Source organism: Erpetoichthys calabaricus, chromosome 7 (genome assembly GCF_900747795.2).
Source record: "Erpetoichthys calabaricus chromosome 7, fErpCal1.3, whole genome shotgun sequence".
Classification (NCBI taxonomy): Eukaryota; Metazoa; Chordata; class Cladistia; order Polypteriformes; family Polypteridae; genus Erpetoichthys; species Erpetoichthys calabaricus.
The window spans coordinates 5,102,741-5,115,403 of NC_041400.2; the positions used below are offsets into that span (position 1 = coordinate 5,102,741).

The 12,663-nt window shown below is 43.2% G+C and overlaps 1 protein-coding gene across 1 annotated transcript in view; it reads right to left on the reverse strand.

The window, feature by feature from the left end:
• The window catches only part of grin3a (glutamate receptor, ionotropic, N-methyl-D-aspartate 3A), a 108,299-nt gene that overhangs the window by 42,424 nt on the left and 53,212 nt on the right, over nucleotides 1-12,663 (reverse strand). The window contains exon 3 of the mRNA XM_028804530.2: nucleotides 5,279-6,329. Coding sequence (XP_028660363.1) covers nucleotides 5,279-6,329 — 1,051 coding nt within the window. The remainder of the gene's footprint in view (nucleotides 1-5,278; nucleotides 6,330-12,663) is intronic.

The window sequence follows — 12,663 nt, forward strand, 5'->3', positions numbered from 1 at the left end:
GTGAAAACCTGCACTCAGACGTAATTTCTCCAAAGAATGGTAGCACTGACAGCACAAGTGATTCTTGGTTCTAACGCTTACGCAAGGCGCATCTGTTCAGTTGCCCGAGTGACACTCAGGACTGACGCTCTTAGCACGGTTTTTGCTGCCCGAGTAACACTTGGGTCTAACGCTAAGGAGGCTACTTATGTGGGAAAGGTGACGCTCCCCTAAATGATATAAACACAGCATGGGTTTAGAAAAGGGACTGTAAGTTGATCTGAGGATAGACGATCAGAGCCGCTGGACTTTCAACGAGGACCACGCCGTATGGTATTCGTACAATTTCTCCAGTGCATGAAGAGGCTGATTGTGCCACAAACAACAAGAACAAGGCAGGATTAAGTTTGTTAGCAATATAACATGCGGCAGGCTGGCCACGCATTGTTGTTTATAAATGTTTTAGATGGGCAAAGGACATCAGGGACAAGATTGTAGACCTGCACAAGGCTGGACTGGGCTACAAGACCATCAGCAAGAAGTTTGGTGAGAAGGTGACAACCACTGGTGCTATTATTCGGAAATGGATGAAATATAAAATGACCATCAGTCACCCTTGGTCTGGAGCTCCATACAAGAACATGGGGTAAGGATGATCATGAGAAAAGTGAGGGATCAGCCCAAAACTACACGGAAGAAGGTTGTTAACGATCTGAAGGGAGTTAGGGCCACCACAGTCATCCGAAACATCACCGGTAACACACTACGCTGTAATGGATTAAAATCTTGTAATGCCCGCAAGGTGCCCCTGCTCAAGAAGACACATGTACTGTATAGGCTCGTCTTAAGTTTGCCAGTGAACATCTGGGGCTGTACATGTGCGGATAATCGTCTTGTAGCCCATTCCTTGTCCCTGACGTCCTTTGCCCGTGGTGGTGGTGGAGAAGTTGGAATGGAAGACATTGATTCTGTGGACAGGTGTGCTTTATACACATCACGAATTGATATCAGGAGTATCTGAGATTGATTGATTGATTGTCTGTAATCTGTGTGCCAGTCTGTGGGAGCCAGAATTCTGGATGGGTTCTCTCAATGACATCCATCCATCCATCCATCCATTATCCAACCCGCTGTATCCTAACACAGGGTCACAGGGGTCTTCTGGAGCCAACACAGGGCGCAAGGCAGGAACAAATCCTGGGCAGGGCGCCAGCCAACCGCAGGGCACACACACATACACACCCACACTAGGGACAATTTAGGATCGCCAATATGCCTATCCTTCATGTCTTTGGACTGTGGGAGGAAACTGGAGCACCCGGAGGAAACGGAGAGAACATGCAAACTCCACGCAGGGAGGACATGGGAAGTGAACCCAGGTCTCCTTACTGCAAGGCAGCAGCACTACCACTGCGCCACCGTGCCGCCCCTCTCAATGACATGCAAATCAATTTATAACTTTTACGTCATGTGTTTTTTTCTGGATTTTTGCTTGATATTCTGTCTCTCGCCATTAACATGAAACTACTATAATAATTCGAGACTGTTCATTTCTCTGTAAGAGAGCAAATGTACACATTCAGCAGGGGATCAGTTACTTATTTCCTCCATTGTGTAAAGTCGCTGCGGTCGATGGCTCCTGTTCTCTCTTTCTCTTGGGTGGGTCTGTAATACTGGGGTGTTGTGCCGTGTCAGCCATTATGGTTGTGGTGAGAAGTCAAGTAGAATGACTCCTTTAACTGGCTAACTAGGAAGATTACAGTATGCGAGCTTTCAAGGCAACTCAGGCCCCTTCTAAGCGCTTTGAGTAGTGAGAAAAGCGCTATATAAATGCAAAGAATTATTATTATTATTATTCTTCAGGCGAGATTTTGTTTTATGTGTTTGATTTGTTCCATTTGTCTTCATTGTATGGAATGTTATCTGTTTCTAATTAAAATCAATAAAAATACAAAAAAACAAAAGAAACTGGAACCAGTCTGTAATCAGAGGGACAAAGGAATAATTCAAATATTCCATTTATAGTTTAACTTGTGGGGTCTGTAATAGAAACTCCCATTGTCTGTGCTCTAATATATTTAGACAAACATTTTAAAGTTGATGGCATGTTGTCACACCCACTGCACCACAGACCACCTGGATCTGTGACATGTCAGCACCACACTGGAACACTGTCGGATTTTGGCTGGAGTGCCAATCCTGTTGTCACCTTCTCACCAAGCTTCTTGCCAGTGGTCTTGTATCCCACTCCAGCTTTGTCCCTGATGTTCTTTGCCCGTGGTGGTGGTGGAGAGGTTGAAATGGAAGAAATTGACTCTGTGGACCTGCGGTGGGTTGGCACCCTGCCCAGGATTGGTTCGTGCCATGTGTTGGCTGGGATTGGCTCCAGCAGACCCCCGTGACCCTGTAGTTAGGATATAGCGGGTTGGATAATGGATGGATGGATGGATGGATGGATGGATGGATGGACTCTGTGGACAGGTGGTCTTTATACACATCACGAGCTGCGATTAGGATTATCTGGAATTGATTGATTGATTGATTGATTGATTGTAATCACCAATCTGTGGGAGTCAGAATTCTGGTTGGGTTGTAGGGGATGAAATCCTTATTTCTCTCAATGACATGCAAATCAATTTCAGTTGATATTCTGTCTCTCGCCATTAAAATGAAACTACTATAACAATTTGAGACTGTTCATTTCTCAGTAAGTGAGCAAACGTTCACATTCAGTAGGGGATCGAATACTTGTATGAGCAAGTCACTTCACTTGCCTGTGCTACAATTAGAAAAACAAAAGAAATGCCACCAGTCGTATCTCAGGTGTTGTAAGTCACCTCGTATAAGGGCATCAGACCAATAATTAGTAAAAAATATCAAGTTTTGAAATAGACTAAAAAAAGACTAGAAAGAGATCGCACAAAATATCACATGCTTTTTAAACCAAATTCTCTTTTCACCGCAGTTGAATCTCATGTCTCTCTTTTTTCTGTCTAAAGCTAATACTCCTAAAGAATTTTGGGAGAAACATCTGTGAGAAAAAGTTGATCCCTAAATGAAACATTAATGCCAAGTCTCATAGATCACCCTTTGAACATTAGAACATTAGAACACTCTAGATGAGAACAGGCCATTCAGCCCAACAAAGCTCGCCAGTCCTCTCCACTTATTTCTTCCTAAAAAACATCAAGTTGAGTTTTGAAAGTTCCTAAAGTCCTACTGTCTACCAAACGACTTGGTCGCTTATTCCAAGTGTCTGTCGTTCTTTGTGTAAAGGAAAACTTCCTAATGTTTGTGCGAAATTTACCCTTCACAAGTTTCCAACTGTGTCCCCGTGTTCTTGATGAACTCATTTTAAAATAACAGTCTCGATCCACTGGACTAATTCTCCTCATAATTTTAAACACTTCAGTCAGGTCTCCTCTTAATCTTCTTTTGCTTAAACTGTAAAGGCTCAGCTCTTTCAATCTTTCCTCATAACTCATTCCCTGTAGCCCTGGACTCATCCTAATCGCTCTTCTCTGGACCTTCTCTAGTGCTGTTATGTCCTTTTTGTAGCCTGGAGATCCAAACTGCATCCAGGACTCCAGATAAGGTCTCATCAGCATGTTATAAAGCTTGAGCAGAACCTCCTGTGACTTGAACTCCACACATCAGGGCACTATATAACCTGAGATGTCTCTTCTTAATCTTCTTTTCCATAAACTGCCAAGGCTCAGCTCTGTTAATCTTTCCTCATCACTCATCCCCTGTAGCCCTGGACTCATCCCAGTTGCTCTTCTCTGGACCTTCTCTAGTGCTGTTATGTCTTTTTTGTAGCCTGGAGACCCAAACTGCACCCAGGACTCCAAATGAGGCCTCACCAGTGTGTTATAAAGCTTGAGCAGAACCTCTTTGGACTTGTACGCCACACATCAAGGTGCTATATAACCTGACATTCTGTTTGCATTCTTAATGGCTTCTGAACACTGTCTGGACGTCAATAGCTTAGAGTCCACTACGACTCCTAAATCCTTCTCTTAAGGAGGACTCTCGATTTTCAGACCTCCCATTGTGTATTCAAACCTCACATTTTTAGCCCCTACATGTAACACTTTACATTTACTTAAAGATAAACTCCACACATCAAGGCGCTATATTACGTAACATCCCATTGGTATTTTTGATCACTTGTGTGCTCTGCCTACACATAGACAGTGACCAGTCCACTATGACTTCCAGGTCCTTCTCAGTGGAGACCCAAACTGCACCCAGGACTCCAGATGAGGCCTCACCAGTGTGTTATAAAGCTTGAGCAGAACCTCCTGTGACTTGAACTCCACACACCTGGGTGCTATATAACCTGACATGTCTCCTCTTAATCTTCTTTTCCATAAACTGCCAAGGCTCAGCTCTGTTAATCTTTCCTCATCACTCATCCCCTGTAGCCCTGGACTCATCCCAGTTGCTCTTCTCTGGACCTTCTCTAGTGCTGTTATGTCTTTTTTGTAGCCTGGAGACCCAAACTGCACCCAGGACCCCAGATGAGGCCTCACCAGTGTGTTATAAAGCTTGAGCAGAACCTCTTTGGACTTGTACTCCACACATCAAGGCGCTATATAACCTGACATTCTGTTTGCTTTCTTAATGGCTTCTGAACACTGTCTGGACGTCAATAGCTTAGAGTCCACCATGACTCCTAAATCCTTCTCTTAAGGAGGACTCTCGATTTTCAGACCTCCCATTGTGTATTCAAACCTCATATTTTTAGCTCCTACATGTAACACTTTACATTTACTTAAAGATAAACTCCCTTGACTTGTACTCCACACATCAAGGCGCTATATTACGTAACATCCCATTGGTATTTTTGATCACTTGTGTGCTCTGCCTACACATAGACAGTGACCAGTCCACTATGACTTCCAGGTCCTTCTCAGTGGAGACCCAAACTGCACCCAGGACTCCAGATGAGGCCTCACTAGTTTGTTATAAAGCTTCAGCAGAACCTCCTGTGACTTGTACTCTACACGTCAGGGCACTATATAACCTGTCATGTCTCCTCTTAATCTCCTTTTGCTTAAACTGTAAAGGCTCAGCTCTTTGAATCTTTCCTCATAACTCATTCCCTGTAACCCTGGACTTAGCCTTGTTGCTCTTCTCTGGACCTTCTCTTGTGCTGTTATGTCCTTTTTGTAGTCTGGAGACCAAAACTGCACTCAGGACTCCAGATGAGGTTTCACCAGTGCATTATAAAGGCTGAGCAGTAACATTTTCTTATGGGTTTGTTAAAAATGTCGAAATCACAATTTTTTCTTACCTTTGGGTCATGTATTCCAGAAAGTTCCTCATAGGTTTTTTCTCCAACCATCACGGCAGCCAGATTAGCCGTATATGTCGACAAACAAAATAAGCAGAATATGGCCCATAAGTTCATTAGAAATCTCCCGGTCCAACACTTTGGGGGTTTAATAGCAGCAGTCCTGCCAAACAAAATGGCATAACACACGTTGAGGGCCGAGGAGAACGAAAACACCTTCTTCCGGTTACGACCCCTCGGGGTCATTCCAAATGGACTTTTCCATTCGTAAAGTGTAAGAAATATGGCAGTGACATGCAAGGACACGAAAATCCCCAGCCACATGCTCCAATGTAAAGGCCACATAAAGGCACCGATGGGGGCAGCAGTATCTCTAGTCCTGACCAGAATTCCCAGACTCGTGGAAAAAAACGGGCTGGTAAAGTCAATAATCTGACTTCTTGCTGAGTTTATGCTGAAAGATGTTACAGCTAAGTGGGCCGCACCACTTATAAGATCCCCGACCAGTCCCGTCCAGCGACCGTTTTTGTAGGCACCGTATTTTCCATCGCCAACGATGTAGAGATTGAAATGAAAACCCATGTCCTCTGCCAGTTTTTCCAGCAAATCAATGCAATACCCATAGCAGCACTTCTTTAGCTCGATTGGCACAGTGTCATTAGCTCCCTGAAGGTTCTCAAACAGGTTCTCCAAAGCTGATGTGTCGTTGGTGAGAGGGTCAAGGCACAACTGGCCGGCTGGACAAAGCCCATCTTCATCCACCTCCCTGGTAAACACAAATGGGTGCTCCACGAGGGTTACGACCCTGAGGTTAAGCTGAGACGAATACCTGCCGTCACCCCCTCTCTGCTGCTGTTTCTTGTTCGGCCAGATCCCATAGTCCATCACAACTTTCCCTTCGTGCCAATTGCCAAGGCGCGTCCACATGGGGTTTCCTATGGGGTCATGCTGTAGGTTCCAGATGAAATAATGACTCTCTGAGTTGACCAAGGAGCCATTCATCACCTTGATGAAGCCGCTTACACCGTCGAAGGTTGTGTTGGATAGGAATCTGAAAAATCAAAAGAAACAGCATAGGGATAGATTAGGGTTAGGGTTAGGGTAACTACAGGGAGAAGGCAAGCAACATGGCACCTTTTAATGGCTAACTCAAGAGATTACAACATGCCTTAATCTATTGTAACAGCTCAACCCGGCTGGGACACCCACAGACAAGGGCGGACTGTCCATTAGGGCATTTGGGCAATGCCCGGTGGGCTACAGACTCTGGACTGGTCATGGGCCAGCCGTTTCATGAAATAAATTTTATGTACTGGTTACTGTTTGACATTAAAATTAATTTTCTAACCTATTAAACATTATCTGTCTGGTACTGCGATTTATATAGTCCTACAGTGCATCCGGAAAGTATTCCCAGCGCTTCATCACTTTTTCCACATTTTCTTATGTTACAGCCTTATTCCAAAATGGATTCTATTCATTTTTTTCCTCAGAATTCTACACACAACACCCCATAATGACAATGTGAAAAATGTTTACTTGAGGTTTTTGCAAATTTATTAAAAATAAAAAGCACATGTACATAAGTATTCACAGCCTTTGCCATGAAGCTCGAAATTGAGCTCAGGTGCATCCTGCTTCCCCTGATCATCCTTGAGATGTTTCTGCAGCTTCATTGGAGTCCACCTGTGGTCAATTCAGTTGACTGGACCTGATTTGGAAAGGCACACACCTGTCTATAGAAGTTCACAGAGTTGACAGTTCATGTCAGAGCACAAACCAAGCATGAAGTCAAAGGAATTGTCTGTAGACCTCTGAGACAGGATTGTCTCCAGGCACAAATCTGGGGAAGGTTACAGAAAAATTTCTGCTGCTTTGAAGGTCCTAATGAGCACAGTGGCCTCCATCATCCGTAAGTGGAAGAAGTTTGAAACCACCAGGACTCTTCCTAGAGCTGGCCAGCCATCTAAACTGAGCGATCGGGAGAGAAGGGCCTTAGTCAGGGAGGTGACCAAGACCCCGATGGTCACTCTGTCAGAGCTCCAGAGGTCCTCTGTGGAGAGAGGAGAACCTTCCAGAAGGACAACCATCTCTGCAGCAGTCCACCAATCAGGCCTGTATGGTAGAGTGGCCAGACGGAAGCCACTGCTTAGTAAAAGGCACATGGCAGCCCGCCTGGAGTTTGCCAAAAGGCACCTGAAGGACTCTCAGACCATGAGAAAGAAAATTCTCTGGTCTGATGAGACAAAGATTGAACTCTTTGGTGTGAATGTCAGGCGTCACATTTGGAGGAAACCAGGCACCGCTCATCACCAGGCCAATACCATCCCTACAGTGAAGCATGGTGGTGGCAGCATCATGCTGTGGGGATGTTTTTCAGTGGCAGGAACTGGGAGACTAGTCAGGATAAAGGGAAAGATGACTGCAGCAATGTACAGAGACATCCTGGATGAAAACCTGCTCCAGAGCGCTCTTGACCTCAGACTGGGGCGACGGTTCATCTTTCAGCAGGACAACGACCCTAAGCACACAGCCAAGATATCAAAGGAGTGGCTTCAGGACAACTCTGTGAATATCCTTGAGTGGCCCAGCCAGAGCCCAGACTTGAATCTGATTGAACATCTCTGGAGAGATCTTAAAATGGCTGTGCACCGACGCTTCCCATCCAACCTGATGGAGCTTGAGAGGTGCTGCAAAGAGGAATGGGCAAAACTGGCCAAGGATAGGTGTGCCAAGCTTGTGGCATCATATTCAACAAGACTTGAGGCTGGAATTGCTGCCAAAGGGGCATCGACAAAGTATTGAGCAAAGGCTGTGAATACTTATGGACATGGGATTTCTCAGCTTTTTTATTTTTAATAAATTTGCAAAAATCTCAAGTAAACTTTTTCCATGTTGTCATTATGGGGTGTTGTGTGTAGAATTCTGAGGAAAAAAATGAATTTAATCCATTTTGGAATAAGGCCGTAACATAACAAAATGTGGAAAAAGTGATGCGCTGTGAATACTCTCCGGATGCACTGTATATAATATACCGTATTACGTCAGTAATATGTTGTCAGTATACAGCGAAAAATTTGGTCAAAACTGCCTTTTTGCCAATTTCTGTTTCGATACCACTACATTTCGGTTACCATATACATTATTGCAATTAATTTTATCTCATATCTAGTATTTAAATTCTTCAGTACCAATACAACAACAGCAACAACATTTATTTCTAGAGCACATTTTCATGCAAACAATGTAGCTAAAAGTGCTTTACATGACAAAGAAAGAGAAAAAAGACGAAATAAATAATTAAAATTAGGGAACGCTAATTAACAAAGAATAAAAGTGAGGTCCGATGGCCAGGGAGGACAGAAAAAAGAAACATAAAAAAAACTCCAGACGGCTGGAGAACAAAAAATAAAGCTGCAGGGGTTCTGAAGCCACGAGACCACCAGACCAGCCCCCTCTAGGCATTCTATCTAACATAAATGACCTCAGTCAGTCCTCATTGTATTCAGGGTTCTCATGGAAGAATTTGATGATGATGGTCATTGGGACTTCTGGTCTTTAATACATCAATGTAAGGACATCACAGTGCTTTGATTAGGTGTTGGTGGAGCAGATCGCCACCACAGAAAACCGGAAAAAGAACAGAGGAGAAAGTAAAATAACAGTAAATAAAGTAAATAACGCTGGTCAACAAGCATTTTGCTACTGAGAGTCTTTCACCTTTACTTTAATAGGTTTCACTTGCTGACTCCAAATCTGAAAACTGTTTTCATCCAGCAGCACGTCCCGTTTTTTAGTTATGATGTTCCAGGGTGACTGGACAGTAAAGGTGGATAACCATTTTGATAAATACCGGTAATTCTACAAGGGATGCCGTTGAGATAAAAGAATTCGCCACATATTACTAACAGCTGTGAGCTGTTAGGCGTCATAGTTGACTTGACTCTATCAACTTCCAGACAGTGTTCAGAATCCATTAAGGAGGCGAACAGAATATCAGGTTATATAGCGCCTTGATGTGTGGAGTACAAGTCACAGGAGGATCTGCTCAAACTTTATAACACACTGGTGAAGCCTCATCTGGAGTCCTGGGTGCAGTTTTGGTGTCCGGCTACAAAAAGGGACATAACAGCACAAGAGAAAGTCCATAGAAGAGCAACTAGGCTGATTCCAGGGCTATAGGAATTGAGTTATGATTAAAGATTGAAGGAGTTAAAAGTTTTAATAGCTTAATGTCAGTAAATGTAAAGTGTTACACGTACGAAGTAAAAATGTGAGGTTTGAATACACAATGGGCGGTCGGAAAATCGAGAATCCACCTTATGAGAAGAATTTAGAAGTCGTAGTGGACTCAACATTATCAACTGCCAGACAGTGTTCAGAAGCCATTAAGGAGACTAACAGAATGTCAGGTTATATAGCGCCTTGATGTGTGGAGTACAAATCACAGGAGGTTCTGCTGAAGCTTTATAACATACTGGTGAAGCCTCATCTGGAGTCCTGGGTGCAGTTTTGGTCTCCGGCTACAAAAAGGACATAACAGCACTCGAGAAAGTCCAGAGAAGAGCCACTTGGCTGATTCCAGGGCTACAAGGGGATGAGTTATGATTAAAGAATGAAGGAGTTGAAAGTTTTAACAGCTTAATGTCAGTAAATGTAAAGTGTTACACGTAGGGAGTAAAAATGTGAGGTTTGAATACACAATGGGCGGTCAGAAAATCGAGAATCCACCTTATGAGAAAAATTTAGAAGTTGTAGTGGACTCGACATTATCAACTGCCAGACAGTGTTCAGAATCCATTAAGGAGACTAACAGAATGTCAGGTTATATAGCGCCTTGATGTGTGGAGTACAAGTCACAGGAGGTTCTGCTGAAGCTTTATTACACGCTGGTGAGGCCTCATCTGGAGTCCTGGGTGCAGTTTGGGTCTCCAGGCTACAAAAAGGACATAACAGCACTAGAGAAGGTCCAGAGAAGAGTGACGAGGCTCACTCCAAGGCTACAGGGGATGAATTAGGAGGAAAGATTAAAAGAGCTGAGTCTTTACAGTTTAATCAAAAGAAGATTAAGAGTTGACTAAAGCTGATTGAAGTGTTTAAAATTATGAATGGAATTAAACCAGTGGATCGGGACGGTGACTTCAAGAACACAGGGACACCGATGCAAACTTGTTAAATTCATTCTAACAGAGCCTGAGAGGATCTGCCAAGATAAACAGGGATAAACTGCCGTAAGTCCAGGTGTGCAAACCTTATCGAGACTTTCCCAAGATTAGACTTGAAGCTGGAATTGCTGCCAACCGAGGCTTCCACAAAACAATGAATTATGGGTCTGAAAGCTTCAGTTTTTCATTTTTAATAAATCTGCAAATATGTTTTCACTTTGTCAGTATGGATTATTGAGTAATGGGGGGGGGGGGTTAGAAATGGCAAAGTCATTCATTTATAATTAAATCTGCAACACAATAAAGTGTGCAGAAAAGGGATGGGGTCCTAATACTTTCTGAATCCACTGAAGGCTATTCAATTAAGAAAAGAGCAAACCTTCAAATTATCTCCACTGTTCCTCATGACAAGATTTTCTGAATTCTTTTCACAGACTAAACCCTCCCAAAAGGAGGTCATCACCCCCTCTAAACAAATAATATTTTTATCTTTTCCAACACTGCGTAAGGGAATAACATAACATAACAAGAAATAAAATGTGCTGGCCTTGTGGTCCGTAATCCTCACTCAAGGTAAAAAACCTTTTCTGAGATCAGATCTCATCTAGGCCGAAGGCAAACGAAAAAGAAACAAACTAACGGGATTTGCTTCCTGCCACCGCTATACTTGATTTTACTGTTAAGATATCCTCTTGTGTGTGGCAGACCACCAGAATTCAAATCCATCGCAATTTTCATTTCAAATGCACAGCCATTTTGTTAGGTCATCTTGTCTTTGCATTGCCAATCAATACACCTCAAGGATGGACAATTAAAGAAGCACATGTCAAGTTAAATCTGTCTGGCTTTTCTAAAGGATGTTTTAAAAAAGGAATAAAAACACTAACTTGCATAAGGTGCTGCTTTTCAATAAACAATAAATAGGATGCCTGAAGCCGTATGATGTTTCCTGCCTCGTGTCTGATGCTGACCGGATTGACACTTGTTCCTCTCAGAATCTTTTGAATACACATAAACATTCTTAACAAGAACAACTACCTTAATAAAAGGATAAGCGTCTGTGTGTCCATCCGGTTGCTAGGACATTGTCATTCCAACAGATGGTGCATCACAAACATTACCAGTGCTTTTATTTTACGGCATATAACAGAGAACTCTGCATTGCATTTTTCATTCCAACAGATGACGCATCACAAATATTAAGACTGCTTCTTACAAACCCCATACCAAAAGGTGTATAACAGAGAGATTAGCATGGAATGGTCCACTGGAAGCATTAACGCAGATTCCTTAAATTTGAACCTGTCTTAGGTGGGTAGCACCAGCTAGTTATTCCAGAAATACAAGACTGATATGCAGGTTAGGTGGACTGACGATTCTAAATTGTCTCTAGTGTGTGCTTGGTGTGTGGGTGTGTTTGTGTGTGTCCTGCGGTGGGTTGGAACCCTGCCCGGGATTGGTTAGTGTCTTGTGCCCTGTGTTGGCTGGGATTGGCTCCAGCAGACCCCCGTGACCCTGTGTTTGGATTCAGCGGGTTGGAAAATGGATGGATGGCAATGAAAAGTGAAATGCATATTTATTTATTTAGGAAGCTAAATGAAATGATGTCTATTATTTAACAAACTGTAAAGACTTAGCTCTTTTAATCTTTCCTCCTAATTCATCCCCTGTAGCCTTGGAATGAGCCTCGTCGCTCTTCTCTGGATGTTCTCTAGTGCTGTTATGTCCTTTTTGTAGCCTGGAGAACAAAACTGCACCCAGGACTCCAGATGAGGCCTCACCAGTGTGTTATAAAGCTTGAGCAGAACCTCCTGTGACTTGTACTCCACACATCAAGGCGCTATATAACCTGACATTCTGTTAGCCTTCTTAATGGATTCTGAACACTGTCTGGAAGTTGATAGTGTTGAGTCCACTAAGACTTCTAAATCCTTCTCATCAGGTCGATTCTCAATATTCAGACCTCCCATTGTGTAGTCAAATCTAACATTTTTGGCCCCTACATGTAATACTCTTGAAAAACTCTCTTGACTTGTACTCCACACATCAAGGCGCTATATAACCTAACATCCTATTAGATGTTTTGGTCACTTCTGTCCTCTGCTTACACACAGACAGTGACCAGTCCACTATGACTCCCAGTCCTTCTCAATGGAGACCAAAACTGCACCCAGGACTCCAGATGAGGCCTTACCAGTGTGTTATAAAGCTTCAGCAGAA